Source organism: Microcaecilia unicolor, chromosome 1, assembly GCF_901765095.1.
Source record: "Microcaecilia unicolor chromosome 1, aMicUni1.1, whole genome shotgun sequence".
Classification (NCBI taxonomy): domain Eukaryota; kingdom Metazoa; phylum Chordata; class Amphibia; order Gymnophiona; family Siphonopidae; genus Microcaecilia; species Microcaecilia unicolor.
In genome coordinates, this window is record NC_044031.1 from 69,206,881 (window position 1) to 69,227,202 (window position 20,322).

The 20,322-nt window shown below is 38.8% G+C and overlaps 1 protein-coding gene across 2 annotated transcripts in view; it reads right to left on the minus strand.

Moving 5' to 3' along the window:
- Positions 1-11,344: 11,344 nt before the first annotated feature.
- Positions 11,345-20,322, minus strand: part of XYLB (xylulokinase) — a 200,881-nt gene continuing 191,903 nt past the window's right edge. For both annotated transcript variants that reach the window (XM_030198171.1, XM_030198180.1), the window contains one exon: positions 11,345-12,527. In XM_030198171.1, the coding sequence (XP_030054031.1) occupies positions 12,453-12,527 (75 nt within the window). In that variant the 3' untranslated portion in view covers positions 11,345-12,452. The remainder of the gene's footprint in view (positions 12,528-20,322) is intronic.

The following is a 20,322-nucleotide window of genomic DNA, read 5'->3' on the forward strand; positions in this document are numbered from 1 at the left end:
GTGCACAACCTGCAATCAAATATTTTTAAAAGTTCCCCAGAAGTGTTGCATTAAATTTGGACTTCTTGGGCTTAATGCGTGATTATACTGCACACTTTTTAACACATTTTAGTAAAAGGGATCCTTAATTATTAGCTGCACTGAGGGCTTCGTTTACCAACTTGTTATAATATGTTTTATCTCAGAATATGATTGGCAAATAATTCCTATTGAGAATAATAGGGCTGTATTAAATTTGTATTAACATGTAGATTTGTGGACACCAAGCAAGTTTTATACAGGGTTTAGCAGAAGTATTATAAAGCTGACTTGTGTAGTTTAGGGCACTGTTTGGTTTCAGGAGGGTATCTAGCATGGTTCGAAGCTTCTACAGAAGATAATGCTGGTGTAGAGGATGGCATCCTGGTGCTCTGTGACTTTAACTTCAAAAGGCCAGGCATAAACCGAAATGACTTACTCAGGAGAGTCTTTTCTCATTTTTAGAAAAACCTATGCAAAGAAATAATCACACATTTCAGTGTGTCCCGCCATGGCATAAGTTAAATGACACAGATGTAGCTGAAGTGAGCTGAACTGGTATGCAGGAGTCGTAAAGTTTGTCTTTTAAAATGTACTCCTAACTGTGAAGTCTGAACTGTTTTTAAAGTATTATGAAATCTGGCTCTGCTCAAACTCTATGGGACTTGATATAAAATCAACTCTGTGCAAAGTTTAATTTTAAAAGATTCCCTGTTTCTGAGCGGAGAACTTCTCTCAGGCCTTGGTACGTAAGCAAACATTTTCCAGGGCCCTTTCTTTAAAACATAAACTATATCATGTCATAATGCTGCCATGTAGCCGAGTGCTGTATAAGAGGGCAGCCTTTCCAAATCTGTGCAGGGCTGCTTTGTGGTTTAGAGTGAGCAGTGCAGGCTGGTTTACAGGTTAGAATGAACATAGGCACCGATTTGTGGCATAATTGTAGCACGGTAATACTTTATGATCTCAGTTTTCTTAGTGCATCAGGGAGATTGATTTCTACTGTAAAATCTCACTTTATATTCTGTCCATTTTGGAATTCCCATACTAGTGCCTTTTCCTTTGTTCTTCTTTGTGAAAGCAACTGCTGTAAATTTTTTTTCGGTTCTTCATATCTGACTGAAAATGACCAATTGTTCTCTGTGCCCAGCTGTTATTTCTGGATGCAGTCTGTGATCCAGGTGTTCTCAAAAACCAGTTACCTCAATCCTCATGTTGAAACAGTGTTGTACTCTGAATTCTCCTTCATACCACAATATTGTAGCATAACTTGAGCAGATAGAACCGAAGCAAAGGGAATTTTTATATAGGAAAACAAAGCTCATTTTTTTTCAACATCCGATCAGGAAAGGACTTCTGAAAGCTCTGCAATGGCATTGTGCTGGATATCTCAAGGTGTTAACCTGGGAAAAAAGAAACCTCCTGTATATTGGCTTATTTTAGATGTCAGGTATCGTAATATGCAGCAAAGATTAAGGGGCTCTTTTACTAAGCCGTGCAGGTGCCTACACACGCCCAATGCGCACCAATTCAGAGTTACTGCCCGGCTACTGCATGGCCTATGCAGTAATTTCATTTTTTATGCGCTCCTGCTACACTCGCCAGAAAATATATTTTATTTTTTGGCACACAGCAAAAATTGGGCGGTAACTCTGACTTGACGCACGTAGACGATTACCGCATGGTTAACGCGAGAGACCTTACTGCTAAGTCAATGGCTAGCGGTAAGGTCTCAGACCCAAATCAGACGCATGGCAATTTTTATTTTGCTGCATGTCCATTTTCGGCAAAAATTTTAAAAAAGGCATTTTTTGCAGGAGCAATGAAAAATGGATCTGTGCGTGCCCAAAACCCGTGCCAACACTACCGCAAGCCATGTTTCAGCGCACCTTAGTAAAAGGACCCCTAAGTAACCTATGGGCTAAATCTACTAAAAGATGTTATGCCCTCATATGTACGCAGCGCATGTGAAAACACCGCGAGATGGGTTAAAGCGTCTTGCAGTAAGTAACCGTTTAGTATGCACTAAGCATGCTCGATTTATTTTTTGCTGGGGACGTGACTGGGCAGGGAACGTGCAGAAAAGTGTTAACTAGATAGCATGTTCCCATTAACGCCCGCTGTCTGGTTAGCACAGGCTTAATGTGTGAGCTCTTAGCACAGTGATTCCCAAGCCTTTCTTGGGGGAACCCCAGACAGGTTTTCAGGATATCCATAATCAATATTTATGAGATGAATTTGCAGACACCGCCTGCTTGGAATACAAATCTATCTCGTGCAAATGCATTGTGGATATCCTGAAAACCCGACTGGCTGGGGTTCCCTCAGGACAGGTTTGGGACTTCTTGCTTTAGAGGTCCTTTTACAAAGGTTCACTGAAAAATGGGCTGCTGTAGTGTAGGCGCAGGTTTTGGGCGCATGCCAATCCATTTTTCAGCGCGCTTGTGAAAAAGGCCTTTTTAGGGGGGGGCGAAAATGGACGTGCGGCAAAATCAAAATTGCTGAGCGTTCATTTTGTGTCTGAGACCTTACTGCCAGCCATTGACCTAACAGTAAAGAATCCGGGGAGTAATGACCTACGTGCGTCAAATGCCACTTGGCACGTGTCCTGCGCGTCCGAAAAAAAATATTTTTCTGACGCACGCCAAAAATGAAATTACCGGAGGAGCCAATGCGGTAGTTGGGCGGTAACTCCATTTTGGCACGCGTTGGGCACGCGTAGATGCTTACGTGGCTTAGTAAAAGGATCCCTTAGTGTCTCTTAAGTAGGAGGTGGTAAGTGCTCCCTTGTTAATTTTTGTCAGGTAATGTGTGCTACTAACAGTGCAGAACATAAAAAGAAAATGTTTTATTTATTGAATGCTAGAAATGGGCATAGCAGGCGGGGAAGGCCCACGTTAGCATACACTTAAGCCCATTTCCTCATGTCTTTTATTAGACATACTCCTATATATATGTTCTGAACTTATGCAGTGCAACAAAAACCTTAATTTTCATTTGTTGGATCCCATTCATTTTGTTTAAAATATGCTAAAGCGTAAGTTTAGCTGTTTGCTTTAATTTACATTTTAAAGCTGCAAGTTCACCAGAATATGGTTGTGATTTGTCTAGGGGGTTCTTTCTTTTTTTTTTAATGCATTCTGTCCAATAAATTTTGCATGAATCTAGAGGTCACCTTAAGTTTTATAGTGAACTGTAAAGCTACAGAAATTGAGTTATAATTATCTTAGCTTTTCTGGGCCAGTAGTCTGTTCTCTAGATTTATAACTGGTTTAACATTTTTAGATGTTTCACTGTTGCAAGTGAGATTTTGATCTAAATGCTGCATTTCTCTGAATGACCGAAACAAGACCGACATGGTGACAGAGGTTATATAAAAGGGAGGAGCTGCATCTTTGTTCCAAATTTATGTTATGTATTTTCAAACTGTATGATAAAAGGTGCCCTTATGGGTTCTCTTGCCAAGTTGGTCAGTAAAACTCAATTCAGAAATAATGTAGAACAAAGCAGATGGAAATAATTTTTTAAAAAAGTGATAACATAAGCTTTCCTAATTTAACTGTATTTAAAAATATTTCATAGTACTTCCTAGTTTGGACATGTTGAATTTTTGGACTTCAGAAGTAAAATGTAAAACCTCACTCATCAAGAATATGGGAACTCAGATTTACAGCAAAAATAACGTAGCCATGCACATGGGGCACAAAGTCTCAGGGAAGCAGTTTATAGGATAGGTGAGTTATTAATGATAGGATGATGCTTTGAGGTAGTTGTATTTGATAATCTCAATACTGCCAGTGTGACAAGCCATTGGGATGTAGTCAGAGTAATGCTAGGGCACTTAGGGTGAAGGATAGCCTGAGAAAAAGAGGTACTAATACCAACATACAGAATTGAGAAAATATTATTTTGATTACTATGCTGAGATTTGGAGGCCGTATCTACAGAAGGCTATAAACAGAATACAGGAAAACGCAGAGGAGTTATCAAAATGACACTGTGCCATAAACCCCACATAAACAGACTTAAACATCTAAGGGATGACAGTCACACAGTCATATAAACAACACAGTTGGCAAAAGACACAACTAATGGCACTATGGTGATAAAGAACTTGTCTTTTACTAAGCTGCGGTAGCGTTTTTAGCTTGTGGTGAGATCAGCTGGCGATAAACACCAAGATGCCCATTGGAATATAATAGGTGTCTCGGCATTTACCGCCAGCTGATTCTACCGTAACTTATTAAAAGGCCCTCTTTATTTGGAGATAAAATCAGGAACTGATAAATTGCATCACTCAACGCAGCTACATTTTGGTTTCCACCTGTATCAGGGGCATCACATCGCATCCAAACGTAATGTATTATGTCATAGTCAATTGGATTCCTCACAGATCAATCAGTGGCTTAAGACGTTTCTGCAAAATAATAAACATCTCTATAGCTCAATGTTGAGCTATTGAGATTTTTATTATTTTGCTGAAACGTTTTAAACTATTGATTGATCTGTCAGAAATTCAATTAATTGACTATGACATATTATCTTTGGATGCGATGCGATGCCCCTGATGTAGGCATAAGCCAAAATGTGGCCACATCAGGTGATGCAAGCTAATCAGTTACTGATTTTATTTCCAAATAAAGTTATCACCATACTGCCATTAGTTGTGACTTTTCGTCTAACTGTATGATTGTCCGTCGTTGGTTTTGTTGGATCTCGTCTTCTATCTTGGAGCATCTAAGGGCCCGATTTAAGTTTTTCTCCCGTTCTGTGTCTGTGGGGAAAATAAACTAGAGATTCAGACCCTAAATATATATAATCTGGAGGGGAAAAAGTTCTAGAACAGTGAGATTGGAAGGAGATAGATCTGGGAGTAGAGTAAGAAAGTTTTTCCTTAATAGAATGGATGGTGGATGCACAGTATAAGCCTCCTAGGTGGTGGGAATTAAAATGGTAACAAAATGGAGGAAGTCTTGGGACAAGATCAGAATCCTTGATGGTAAAGAATTGATTTCTAAAATCAGATCAGCTATGGTCTGCAGTATTGTAATAACTAGAGAAAATGAGCAAGCTGCATGGGATTGTAATTTTTATCTAGCTCATGTTAGTTTGGATATATCCTTTGGATGATTGCTTAGAGGTTTTTTTAAATATATATTTTAAAATGAACTGAAGGTGTCAATATAAATTACATTCTAATTTTATGTGCATAAACATTACGTTTCTCCTGGCAAATATTAATTCAAGGGAGGAAAATCAGTTCTGATCCCATCAGTATTCGAATAAAAGCGAATTAATGTAAAGGTCATAGAGGGATTCCTTCTGGCTTGTACATAACTCAAAACTGCTCAATTCCACCTATTCACACAGCTGCTTTCAGGGCTTTATTCACCAGAAATGCTCACTGATTAGGCTTATCAAGTCACTTTCCCTAGTGAATTGGGTGTCAGTATGTCACTATATGAATAATTTGAAATTTTCCCCAGGTATTAGTCTTTCAGTGTGTGGAGGCTTTCTTAAACTTTGTGGTAGAAATTACATAGTGCTGAGCAATGCCTCTGACTTCAAAGGAGCTAGTTATTTTCAACTGAGTGTAAAATGCTTTATTTTCATCTCAGTGCTATCTAGTTTAAGAATGCACCTAAATGATGGTAGTCTACAGTAGTCATTTACATATGTAAATAAACCGTTTCCAACTAAGCGGTATTCTGTAAGAATGTGCCTAGATGTGAAACACATAATTAGTGGAGTTTCGATAGATTGCGGGCAGGGTACATAATTTTGCATACAGATGACAAAATCTCTGATTATGTGCAGCAGTCTTTTGCAATCTAGGCATGAGCATTTACACCAGCTCTATGGTATAAGTATTTGTACCTTAAATACAGGTACATTTTTAGCCACTTATGACAGGTTAGGATTCTGTAAAGAAAAGTAGGGTCTACTTTTTGTTACTGAATAGATTTCAAATAGGTAAGCACCTAAATCTAGGCACTCCCTTACAGAATTACCTTCCTTGTGCCCGCACAATGCCATTTGTTACAGTGTTTGAAACATCTACTTAGAAATTATACCTTCTAGAGGATGAAGTTGAAACCAGGCTTCATCTTTTCAAAATGGCTCTCTCTCTCACACACAGCATTTCAATGTTTAGTGACTTTTTTTCCCCACATTTTGTATGGTAAAGAGTACAGATGGAGGGTGTCAATCCTTGCGGGATTAAAAGCTTTGTGCATGTAACTTTTGATGGATACAGTTAAACTGAGAGCACAGTTCTAATTCACAGGAAGGTGCTTTGATACCAACAGGAAAGAAATACCACATCTATTTCTTTTAAAATAGTCACATGTCAGTTTTACCAACTACTTCTAAACTTATACTTTATTAAAATAACTCAGTCCTAAGGCTGTTATGCATAGTGATCCATGTGTATGTCAGTTTTAAGCTGGATATTTTAAGTCTTACATGCTTTGCTACTTAAACTTGTATATTGAAATAGAATATACTTAAGAGTTTGTAGTAACTTGTTTCTCTGAGATTGAGTTTTCAAAAATGACTGTCATGCTCTGAAGAGATTAACAGAAAATCTCTAGTAGCTACAAACCTGAGTAAACTAGAAAAAAAATTGTCAAGACAGTGAAATGGAAAAGGGTGGGATGGGGTTTGTTCCTTGGTTCAAATTCAGTAAAAAAAAAAAAAAACTGTTTATATACCAGGATGTGTGAAATGTTAATGTTGTAGGATATATTTCACTATTGTAGCTATGAAGACTTGTAGAACAGAAATAGCTTGTACTACTGATTTAACAAAAATTATGCTGAAGTGTCCTGTTTATAAGAAATTATACAAAGTTAAGCTTGTTGCCATAGCACTTTGAAGTGTTGAGAGAATTATATACATAAAATATATATTTGTGTATATAATTTTACACACACACACGTGTGTGTAACATGGTCTAAAACAGAAGTCTGTCATATTGCATTGCAGTTACAAAATGGAGATGTTTTGGAGAGAACATTGTACCATAGTTCATAAATTTGCAGTGGATCTTTGTTCCTTTTTACTGTGGTAATTTTAGAAATGAGTATAGAGTTTGAAATTAGATCTGACCAGTTGAGGTCTTGTTGCTTCAGCTCTGCACTGGGCTCCAGAATAAACCAGTATGAATGTAGTATTTGATAAGTCTGAAGCAGCCACATCCCAACTGATAGGAGGAAAGAGCTAGAGAGGACTATTACAGTTTTATCTTTTTTGTATATTAAAATAAAGAATAAAAGATTAAGCTGACTCCCCTTGCATATTTGAGTAGCGTCATTTGTCTCTTTCCACATTGATTGGTCTTCCTCCTGTTCTTGTAGTTAGCTTACGGTGTTATGCAAGAACATTTTTGATACTGTTCATAAGACTCAAAACTTCAAACTACAATTTACAGTCTTCTCAGGCTTAACAACTGAGTTAAGCGTTAATGTGTGTTTACCCCCTAATTCTATAAAAGTTGCCAAAAATTGTGCGTGCAATTTAATTGCCTAATGAGCCAATTGGTGTCAATAATTGGCTTTTTAACAAGCAATTACTGGTGTTAACTGAAATCAACATGTATGTGTTTAAATTTAGATGCGTTAATTGCACCTAAATATTATGCGCATCCCAGAAAAAGGGGCATGGAAATGGGAGGGTCATGGGGTGGAGCCTGGGCATGGATCAGTTATGCATGCAATTATAGAATAAGGGGGTTCCATGTGTAAATTTAGGTGGGGGGCATTTGTACCACATTTTCACTGGAGCAAATGGACATGCCTAAATTTAAGCACGACCCCTGCACTTAAAGTGCTATTCTATAAACCGCACCTAACTTTAGGCACGGCTTATACAGTAATGATTAAGTGTGTGTGGGGGGGGGGGGGTTCGGTGCTGATTTTTTTAGGCATGGTTTATAGAATTTATCCCTTAATGCAGGAAAAAGGCTTACCATAAAACATGTTAGTTTCCCTGTCAATGTGCTAATTGCATGCTATTTAGATTTTATTATCTTTTTTTCTGGAGGGGCAGGGCATAGAAGCATTGTGCAGCTAGCATGTCCATTTTAGCACACAATAACTGCATACCACTTCACACAGGAGTAGTTACTACCTCCTAAAGAGGAGGCAATAAGTGCAAATAATATATTTGCAGATCTCGCACGTTAATGGAAAAATTAGCACGGGACCTGGAAAAAGAAAATAGCCCTATTTTTGGGTCACATTACAAATACTTAGCATTTCTATAGCGCTGCCAGGGTTACGCATGGGCTAGTGTGTGGGGAAAATCCTGTGTTAAAATGACCTAAACCCATTCCTTAATACATTTTAGTAAAAGGGTTCCATGAGAATCCAGCATTTCCAAACATTTACATTTAAAACATTAACCCTCAGATTCTATATAGCTTAAGTTGCGTGCATGAGTCCAGGTGTATTCTGGACTTGTGCACACACAACTTAATAAGTTAAGCCAATCGGTACTAATTGCCGCTGGCATCAGAATTTATGCGCACAACTTTCTTAAGTGTATTCTATAATGTGATGTGCGTAAATTCTACATCATGATAATTTCTAAAATCTGTGTGTTACAGAATATACCCAGACCAAACATAATTTAGGTGGCAGCATTTACACCAAGTTTTACTTGGCGTAATTGCCTGCGACTAAATTTAGTCGTGCAGATGGGCACTCGGCATATTCTATTAACCGCACAGAAATTTAGGGGAAGCCGATGGGGCAGTCGCACATTGTGTGACTGGGAAGTAAGCTGGACAAGCAAGCTGTATATTATATAAGCAAGTGGAGTATTTCTTCAAAAAATTTGAAAAAAACGTTGAAAGATAAGTGCACGTTTTTCATTTTTGAACACTATATAATTTGTGAGCACTTTTTGATTCAGGCAGTAGCACTTACACTCGTGATTAAGAGTTAGCCCTATGAAAGATGTTCTATGCCAACAGGGAAAACTAATGATATTGCCTTAAAACAGGTGGACTTTTCTGAGGGTACTCTTTCAAAAAAATGTATAAAAGCATTAAGAGATTAAAAATCTATATCATGAGTGCTGTGGTATAAGTAAAAAAAAAAAAAAAAAAAAAAGGTTGGTATTTTTGCTGTTAGCCTGTTTCATACAGCACTGACCTTTGGTTTTTTTGTATTAGATATATAATTTTCACCAAGGATTGTGGGGTGTTTTTGTACTATTCCTGTGACAGTTAACAGCTTATGATATTGTTTGTATGTTGCTGTCATGTTTATAAAACCTATAGTGTTTGCCTCATAAATACAGAACACCCTCCCACCTGGTCTGAGTTTGAATTTGTTTCACACATCCCTGACTAACCTATGACTCTCCAAGCGTTTCAGTCTATAATTTTTGGGCCCTGACAACCGAGCCCAGCACTCTTAGATTTCTTGTTAGTTTTGAGGAACAAAGTCATTTCTGTCATTTGTGGACCTGGACTTTTCCCTAGTAGTTAATTACCTTAAATTTTACTACAGAGAGGTCGCCAAGGTAAATTTAAAACTTCTCTACAAATAATGCAGATGGAACATTGCAGAGAGCTTGGCTGGTTGTGATGTAACAACAACATAATAAATCATGGCAGATGTAAATGGTTTATCCAGTCTGCCCAACAATTTGGCTGCAGCATAGCTTAATCGTTCAATTTTATACAAAACAATGTGCTATTATATCCATCTTCATACTATGATTCCGTGATTTTCAACCTTCATTTAGTGGCACACTTATAAGGTGCAAAAATTGTAGTGGTGCAAGCACTGATACTGAGTCAGCTTGGATTACTGTCATATGTAGGACGTACTCAAACATCAAAAAACACTGAAGAGCAAAAACAATATGAAACCAATACTACTCAATAACAGTCCCTAGAGATTGTCTATAAAAATATATTTTAAAAATGGAAATCTCAGTAGTCAGGGGCGCTTACAGGGATGGTCTTCCCCCTTAAACCCAATTATCCTCTGAAACAAACTGAAGTGAAAAACAACTCCAACTTGGAGAAAAAAAACCACTGCTGCCAAAAAACAAAGGAGAAGAAACAAACAATAATAACCTACAGGATTAATGTCATATGTGTCACACTGAAAAATATACAAAATACTTCTTGTGCACAGGAAAAATTCCACTTTGCTTATACCACCCGGGTGGCTGTCGCGACCCTCAAACGTCTCCAGAAATATCCAGCTGGGCAAAACTCCAAAAGTGATTCCACTGTAGCACAATGTAGGGGAGCTCTCCTTTGGATTTCTGCACCCCAAGTGCACCACTCTGCATTTCATTGCACTAGATTTTAACTGCAAAACATTAGACCATTTCTCTAATTTTTGTAGATCCCTCCTCATGCATTCCACTCCTTCCTAGGTGACCATTCTGTTGCAAATTTTGGTGTCATCCAAAAAAAAAGACAAACTTTTCTTTTTGGCAATATTGCTCACAAATAGAAACAGCCCCAGTACAATGCCATGATGCACTCCACTAACCACGTTTCATTTCTCTGAGTGGATTCCATTACCATTATCCTTTGTCATCTGTCAGTCAACCAGTTTCCAATCCAGCTCATCACCTTGGGTCCTAACTTCAGCCCACCCAGTTTATTCATGAACTTCCTGTGAGGAACCGTATCAAAGGCTTTGCTGAAATCCAAGTAGATTACCAGTTCTCTAGTCACCCAGTGAAAGAAATCAATTAGATCCATTTGGCATAATTTTGCTTTGGTAAAACTATGTTGTTTTGGATCTTCCAACTGGTTGGATTCTAGGAAGTTCATATGACAAAGCTTATGATGATATTTCCTTAAAGCACATTTATAGCATATTGTTACTCTGTTGTTACTGACTTGTCTGTCCTCTTTTTCAGCAGCTTCCATGGAAGGTGCTTTATGGCGTATCTTCTACTACTACTACTACTACTTGACATTTCTAAAGCGCTACTAGGGTTACGCAGCGCTGTACAATTTAACATAGGACAGTCCCTGCTCAAAGGAGCTTACAATCTAAAGGACAAATGTACAGGCAGTCAAATAGGGGCAGTCTAGATTTCCTGAAAGGTATAAAGGTTAGGTGCCGAAAGCAACATTGAAGAGTATCATGTAAGAACATACAACAATCCCTGCCCCTATTTTTCCTGTGTCACCAGAGTGTCGTACTTGAGAAACATGAAGGGAGATGCTTAGCATCTTTTCAATTTAAATATTCCATTACTTACAATTTGTAATAATAACATAGGGTGTGATACTATGAGCGAGGGTTGAGGGTGAGCCTTCAAATGACATAGCTGGACAAGGTTGCAAAATTAAGGTAAGCACTTTATTAATCCAAAACTGAGGTCTGTTACTTCACAGGTTCAGGAAAACAAAGGTGAAATCTCTTAGGTTCAAATGGAAAAGTCATGACATGTTCCTTTGGCTGACATGGCCTAAACTACAGAGTGGGGGTAAGTGTATAGTCCCTCTTTCTTTCTCGGGGTTGCAAACTCTGGTCTGGCTCCAGCCAGACCTCAAGAACAAGATTTCACAAATTGTCCAAATGAAAGTTTCACTGACCTCAACCAGGTCCTAGTAGCTAGAATATAGTAAGTGACAGTGTGTGCTGGGGATCTGCTTCTTCTTTCCCTGGGCCTCCTTACCCCCACTCTGGCCCTGCCTTTTATACTTCCAGGGTCCTGTCCTTTCGGCTCCACCCCTCCCATCTCACTTCCTCCCTGGGCAGGATCAGTGGTTTTTAGGTGGCTCAGACTATCTGAATTACTATCCCTAAGGGTGAGAGGCAGTGTTCTATAAACTTTCTCACATAGGGTAGATATTCAGTGCTATTTAACCGGGTAAGAGAGGCTCCAATCTGGTTAAATAGCCTGACAGGTCCCTGACTAATATTCAGGGACACTTAACTAGAGAGTGCTGCTGACTATTAGCACAGACTGTCGCAGCTCTATTCTGGGGGCAGAATTTGGGTGGTGCTGGAAGTTATTGGCAAGTAGGACTTCATAAAAAACTGTCCTAACTCACCTGAATAGTAACCCAGGTATAGCACTGAATATCAGTGGTGCCCAGATAACCTCCGAGACTCATCGAAGACCCAGAAATGCAGTGCCAGTAGCCAGATATAGCCTGGTGCTAATTATTAAGTCTTATGTCTACCCATGGTGGTCAGTATTTCCAAAAATGTTGACTGCTGCAGGCTGACTATGAGTCCAATACATTTTGAATTATGTTTTCCATTGTCTTAAGCAAAGCTATATAAAGCATGGACTTCCAATGCTCTTCATTGATAGCATAACTGCACTGTATTAGATCAGGTTTTAATAGGAATGCATTGTTTAAAGAATCAAAGAAAAACTGGATGTCATTTTCTTTTTTTTCTACATTTTAACCAAGCTACAATTAGTATTTGATGAAATTATTGTTTGCTGGGCTTCCGCAGAACCACTTTCTCTTCAAGGTCTGCATACCTCTTCAAGATGGGCTGGTAAACCTGAAAAGGACAAACAGCAAAATGATAATAAACAAAACAATTCTACACAAATGTGAGGCTTAACAAGCACCACAGCATACCAAACTAAAGCATCTATAAGCAGTATTTCATATGCTGCTCTTTCCTTCACACCAGAGACTCCCAGATATTTTGCACCCGCTGTTGTTTCTCTATGAAGCTGATGTAGGAACATGCAAATGGCTTTGTAACGGATAGAAAAATGGCAAATACTGCATGCAATCACTTTTGTGAATTACATGCACCATTTGCCATTTCTGGATGGGCAGTTTTGTGACTGTAAAGCTGTTTGCAAAAATTATGGAAACCCCAAGTAAGCTGAAGAATCTTGCAAACAGCTCAAAGATTTCACAGTAGCAAACTTAGGGACAGAAAATTTCACAATGAGGTGATTTTCTATGAAGCCTAACTATACCAAGGAGTGGTGTACTTCAGTTATTTTGCAATAAATCACAAAGGAAATCCCCATGAAGCCATTTTCATGAATTTAAATAAGGCGGTAGTGCAAATATAACTTTCTTGCAATACTGGGTCATTTTGGCAAAGGAATTTTGTTGGTTAGTACAATGGGCTCACTGTGTACTCCTGGACATTCTAGCAAGTATAATACATGCCAGTGAAACATGCATCGAGCCAAAAGTATGCCAGGAAATGTTAGAAACATGCAGCGTTTTAAACAAGTGTCACCCATTAAACTATAAACTATAAGGGATTCACCGGATTCATGCTTGCCTGCATGTGTTTTGAAATGTTCCCCACTCTTCTGGGGCTGCTACATTCTGAAGCAGTTGCAGTTAACAGCATCAACACTATATAGGACAGAGATGTATTTTGCTTTAGAGGAAAAAAATGGTCTGTGCTGATTCCATTCTGATAATACCAGCTGCAGAACTATAGTATCATAGGGTGAGAAGATGTTGCCTATCAAGAACCAGCATTTTGTCTCTTTCCTTGTGCATGCTTTTAAGTCTGTTGATATTTTGACATTGAAATTTATTATTTTTCCACGTAATTCAATCTCTAGGGTTGAAATTTACTCCTCTCCTCTTTCTCTTCCCCATAGGTAAATTTTGTGCATACATAATTTACCTGCGTAAACAGAAGTAGGGTTGGAGAAATTCCCAGGTGTGGTAAAACTTTCAACACCAACTGGATAAGGTTAAGCATACAAGTGTGGTCGGGGGGCAGAAGACTATCTTAAATTTATCCAATAATTTTACTGAGGTATATGCACAGAAAAATTATCCAGAAAAATTCCCCTGAATATCCAGATAAAGTTACCCAGTTAACATATCCAGATATGCTTTCTGCTCACCAGCTAGCTAAATGTCAACTTGATTTATCAAGGATTTTCTTTAATTATGCTTCAGTGGTCAGAAGCTTGGATAGATCAAGTCCTTTGTAATTAAAAATATGTATTTAATGACTCCCTAATAAAGGCCCTTTTTACTAAACCGTGCTAGCGATTCCCACGCAGCAAACGGGCTGTTGTCACATTTGCTGCACTCGGAATCACTAACTCGACTTAGTAAAAGGGGCCCTAAGTGGGTTATGATTAGCAAAAACATTTTCCAGTACTGGCTTGGCAGCAGCGTAAAATACTGTTTCAATCCCTAAGGTGTATTGTTTTATAGCCAACTGGACATATTTTATTGCTGTGCAATTTGTTGTGGTTATTTAACTTGCCAATATGATCATATTCATTTTAATGTCTGGAATAATAACCTATTTTCATTCATGCATTCAAGTATTCATATATTGCTTAGACCTAAGTGTTTTATTTTATTTATTTATTGTGATTTATTTACTGCCTTTCTGAAAGAATTCACTGAAGGCGGTGTGCAGTAAAAATAAATCAAACATAAGCAATAGACTATTGTAGTAAAGATATTCAAATAACAATACAAAGTGTGGCATAGTATACTACTTAAAATGTCGACACAATATGTAATAGAACATTTTAATAGACAGCATAAGGTATAAGCAAAGATGGAACATGTAGATAGGTAAGAGGGGTTAGAAAAACGCAACAATGATTTTGCTACTGAGAGAAAAACATGTGATTTATACTAAATTGAACCCGCCGATTCCAAATATGAACTCCGAATTTGCCTGACACGTCTAGATTTTAAGTTATACATGCAAAGCCTTTTCACTTATAATATCAATGCTTTATATATTGGAAATATTCCAACGGATATGCCCAGACCTGTCCGGACACGCTCAGACAGGTCTATTGGCTGAGGTCAGCAGTAAGTATATAAGGCAAGATGGATAGACGCAAATGTGTTAACGATCCAGACAATTTCTGCTACTTATGTGGCAAATACACTACTTATGATCAGCGCAAGAATCTGACAAAGCGAGTGCGCCTTGCTTACAAGTATTACTTTGACTGTCAAATTGGAGATCAAGATAAAAGCTGGGCACCTCATGTTTGTTGCACTGTGTGTTACTCTGGGCTAACGCAGTGGTTGAATGGTAAAAGGAAAGGAATGGCTTTTGCAGTGCCGATGGTTTGGTGTGAGCAGAAAAATCACCATTCAGTCTGTTACTTTTGCATGACTAAAATCGCCGGATATTCAAAGAGAAACAAGTCACAAATTGTGTATCCTGACTGTGAGTCTGCTCTTAAACCAGTACCACACGATGTAGAGAATCCAGTGCCTGCCCCTCCTGCAGCAGGAACGGCAATTGAAACTGATGCTTCTGATCCTGATAAAGAAGAAGATGTTGATTGGCATGATGTACAGTGGTGGAAATAAGTATTTGATCCCTTGCTGATTTTGTAAGTTTGCCCACTGACAAAGACATGAGCAGCCCATAATTGAAGGGTAGGTTATTGGTAACAGTGAGAGATAGCACATCACAAATTAAATCCGGAAAATCACATTGTGGAAAGTATATGAATTTATTTGCATTCTGCAGAGGGAAATAAGTATTTAATCCCTCTGGCAAACAAGACCTAATACTTGGTGGCAAAACCCTTGTTGGCAAGCACAGCGGTCAGACGTCTTCTGTAGTTGATGATGAGGTTTGCACACATGTCAGGAGGAATTTTGGTCCACTCCTCTTTGCAGATCATCTCTAAATCATTAAGAGTTCTGGGCTGTCGCTTGGCAACTCGCAGCTTCAGCTCCCTCCATAAGTTTTCAATGGGATTAAGGTCTGGTGACTGGCTAGGCCACTCCATGACCCTAATGTGCTTCTTCCTGAGCCACTCCTTTGTTGCCTTGGCTGTATGTTTTGGGTCATTGTCGTGCTGGAAGACCCAGCCACGACCCATTTTTAAGGCCCTGGCGGAGGGAAGGAGGTTGTCACTCAGAATTGTACGGTACATGGCCCCATCCATTCTCCCATTGATGCGGTGAAGTAGTCCTGTGCCCTTAGCAGAGAAACACCCCCAAAACATAACATTTCCACCTCCATGCTTGACAGTGGGGACGGTGTTCTTTGGGTCATAGGCAGCATTTCTCTTCCTCCAAACACGGCGAGTTGAGTTCATGCCAAAGAGCTCAATTTTTGTCTCATCTGACCACAGCACCTTCTCCCAATCACTCTCGGCATCATCCAGGTGTTCACTGGCAAACTTCAGACGGGCCGTCACATGTGCCTTCCGGAGCAGGGGGACTTTGCGGGCACTGCAGGATTGCAATCCGTTATGTCGTAATGTGTTACCAATGGTTTTCGTGGTGACAGTGGTCCCAGCTGCCTTGAGATCATTGACAAGTTCCCCCCTTGTAGTTGTAGGCTGATTTCTAACCTTCCTCATGATCAAGGATACCCCACGAGGTGAGATTTTGCGTGGAGCCCCAGATCTTTGTCGATTGACAGTCATTTTGTACTTCTTCCATTTTCTTACTATGGCACCAACAGTTGTCTCCTTCTCGCCCAGCGTCTTACTGATGGTTTTGTAGCCCATTCCAGCCTTGTGCAGGTGTATGATCTTGTCCCTGACATCCTTAGACAGCTCCTTGCTCTTGGCCATTTTGTAGAGGTTAGAGTCTGACTGATTCACTGAGTCTGTGGACAGGTGTCTTTCATACAGGTGACCATTGCCGACAGCTGTCTGTCATGCAGGTAACGAGTTGATTTGGAGCATCTACCTGGTCTGTAGGGGCCAGATCTCTTACTGGTTGGTGGGGGATCAAATACTTATTTCCCTCTGCAGAATGCAAATAAATTCATATACTTTCCACAATGTGATTTTCCGGATTTAATTTGTGATGTGCTATCTCTCACTGTTACCAATAACCTACCCTTCAATTATGGGCTGCTCATGTCTTTGTCAGTGGGCAAACTTACAAAATCAGCAAGGGATCAAATACTTATTTCCACCACTGTATTTCCTGATCCAGAACAACTGGAGGGTCAACCGCACTTACTGAGCCAATCAGATTTAGATGATCTGGTAAGAGATCTGTCATTATCTAAAGAAAAGTCAGAACTACTAGCTTCTAGACTTCGGGAATGGAATTTGCTACAACGAAGCACCACAACTTCACACTTTCGTCATCGACACACCAAGTTAGCTGCATACTATGCAATGGAAAGCGATGTCTGTTTCTGTACTGATGTAAATGGTCTTATGATGGAGTTAGATGGTACACATGTTCCCGATGAATGGAGGCTATTCATAGACTCTAGCAAAACGAGTTTGAAAGCTGTCTTGCACAATGGTAACGAAAAACCATCTGTTCCATTGGCTCATGGGGTTGGAATGAAAGAGACCCATGCTTCTATGGAGTTAATTTTGAAAATGATCAAATACTTTGAACATAAATGGAATATTTGTGCTGACCCGAAAGTGGTAGCACTGCTGCTTGGCCTACAGTTAGGGTACACGAAGCATATGTGTTTCTTGTGCCTATGGAACAGTCGTGATGACAAAAATCATTACAAAATGCGACAGTGGCCTCTCAGAGTCGAGCACCCAGTTGGTCGGTACAATGTACAACACAAATCACTGGTCAATCCACTTCAAGTTTATCTTCCACCACTTCACATTAAACTTGGTTTAATAAAAAATGTTGTAATTGCACTTGATCGTGATGGAAATGGTTTCCAGTATTTGAAGGAGATGTTTAGCACACTGAAAACTGAGGCTAAAATAAAGGCTGGAATTTTTATTGAACCCGAAATCAACAAACTAATGCATGATGACACATTCAGAACAAAACTCAACCCTCTGGAACTTGCAGCTTGGGATGCATTTGTGCTAGTAGTGCAGAACTTCCTTGGGAACAGACGAGCTGAAAACTATGCTGAACTAGTAGACAATATGCTTAAAGCATATGAACAACTTGGCTGCCGAATGTCATTGAAAATGCATTTCTTACATTCCCATCTTGACTTTTTCCCACCCAATTTGGGACACGTAAGTGACGAACATGGAGAGAGGTTCCATAAAGACATTTCTACAATGGAGAACAGATATCAAGGCCGCTGCAATCCCAACATGATGGGGGACTACTGCTGGTTTTTGCAACGGGAAAATATGACCGGTCACAAACGCAAAAGCAGATGCCTGAAGCACTTTTAACAGTACTGGGCCTTGCTGAAGTAAGACTTTTAAACTGGAATATGAGACTTTTTTGAAATTTTGTTATTCCATTACATCTTCATATACTGTTTACTACGAAAACTTTGATGTAGATCAGGTAATTGTTGGAGTAAAACTTGTTCTGTAAAAAATTATTCAATACTTTCCAAGTGCTTAATTCATTTGGGCAAACTTATGCATAACAAAATTTCCTGAGGTGTTACAACAATTCTGACTTCAGATTTGGAATATGCACACTGAATTTAGTATAGGACAAATGGTTTTTGCCCAGTAGCACACAAAAAATCTTTTTTTGTTGTGCTGTGAAATGAGGGGACAAATTTAAAGAAAGTTGCACATCACCGCTATGGCTTTGTCTTCCCTGAGTGCCCCTTTTACCCCTCGGTCATCTAGTGGTCCAATTGATTCTTCTGCTGACTTCTTGCTTTTAATATACATTTTTTAAAAATTTTATTATGTGTTTTTGCCTCCAACGCAATCTTTTTTTCAAAGTCCCTCTTTCCCTTCCTTATCAGCGCTTTGCATTTGACTTGCCATTCCTTATGCAGTTTCTTATTATTTTCAGTTGGTTCCTTCTTCCATTTTCTGAAGGATTTTCTTTTAGCTCTAATAGCTTCCTTCACCTCACTTTTTAACAATGCCGATTGTTGTTTGGTCGTCCTTCCTACTTTTTTAATACATGGAATATATTTGGCCTGGGCTTCCAGGATGGTGTTTTTGAACAGCATCCATGCCTGATGTAAATTTTTGACCTTCGCAGCTGCTCCTCTAAGTTTTTGTTCCCACTGTTTTCATTTTATCATAGTCTCCTTTTTGAAAATTAAATGCTAACGTATTGGATTTCCTGTGTGTATTTAGTCTGAAGCTGATATCAAATCTGATCATATTATGATCACTGTTATCAAGTGGCCCCAGCATCATTACCTCTTGCACCAGATCATGCGCTCCACTAAGGACTAGGTCTAGAATTTTTCCTCCTCTTGTTGGCTCCTGTACCAGCTGCTCCACAAAGCAGTCCTTGATTTCATCAAGGAATTTACTTCCCTAGAATGTCCTGATGTTAACTTTACCCAGTCAACATTGGGGTAATTGAAATCATACAATCCAAAAGAAACAGTGGGACAAAGGGAAATGCAGCTCAGCTTCTAAAATAGGAGGATACTGTAAGCAGCTTTGAGACAGATAGGTGCAAGTGCCTTTACTGGTTTATAGTTTGGATTTGAATGCTCTGATATAGCAATTTTGTAGAGTCACTGTTGGTTTGAACTGCACTGTTACTTGTTAAATTATTGTAACATAATGGAGTTTTTTTTTCTCCTGTGATGTATTGCTTTGATTTAAGCTCATTTAGGTGGTCTTCTACTAAAGCTTAGCTCGAGTTATCTGCAGCAGGGCCCATAGGAATAAAATGGGCCCTGTTGCAGATAACTCAAGCTAAGCTTTAGTAAAAGACCCCCTTAAGCTGATATAGCTACATAAGAGATGGTTGAACTAAGCAAATACTGAGGTTTTTTTCTCCACTATGGTCTCTTAAATATATGGATAATCAAACGGCAGTTCTTACCTCATTGGCTATTGTAAAAGAAACAATTTGAATTGATTGATTTTCTTTGTTTGATATTGTTTCATTCTAATTTGATTTATTTGTGTACGTGTTCAGTAATTTTGTTCCTTATTTCTATCATTTTGCCTTGACTTGACAGAAATGTGTTTTTTGAACTTTTAGACAGTCAAAACTAGAATGTACACTTCCAAGGTTATACATATATCTATTTTATCACAGCAAACTACAGTGCTATACATGGAATATCTCCCCTGCTAATTTAATAAAAAGTTGCACAGAACCTCTTAAGTTTTAATAATGCTTATCTGAACAGGAAATTAATGTAGAGTAGGCAAGAGGCTGCAAAAAAAATTTTTTTCAAACACCTGCTTTTATATTTATTAAACTTTCCAGCCTACATAACAAAATTGACAACACCCAGATAAGGCCCAATAGCACTCTGATGATCGTAATTAACATACACTGAAACAACACAAAATCTTAGAAAAAAAATACCACTTCCTGCAAGTCCCTGTGCATATGAATTCCTCAGTCAAATCTGTTTTTATTACAAGGCTTGCATTTTAATCCTGAAATTTATTATCAGATTATGTACTCTGTAAAATGATGAGTGACTTCCAGAATGACTTGAAGAGTGCAGCAAGTGCCAG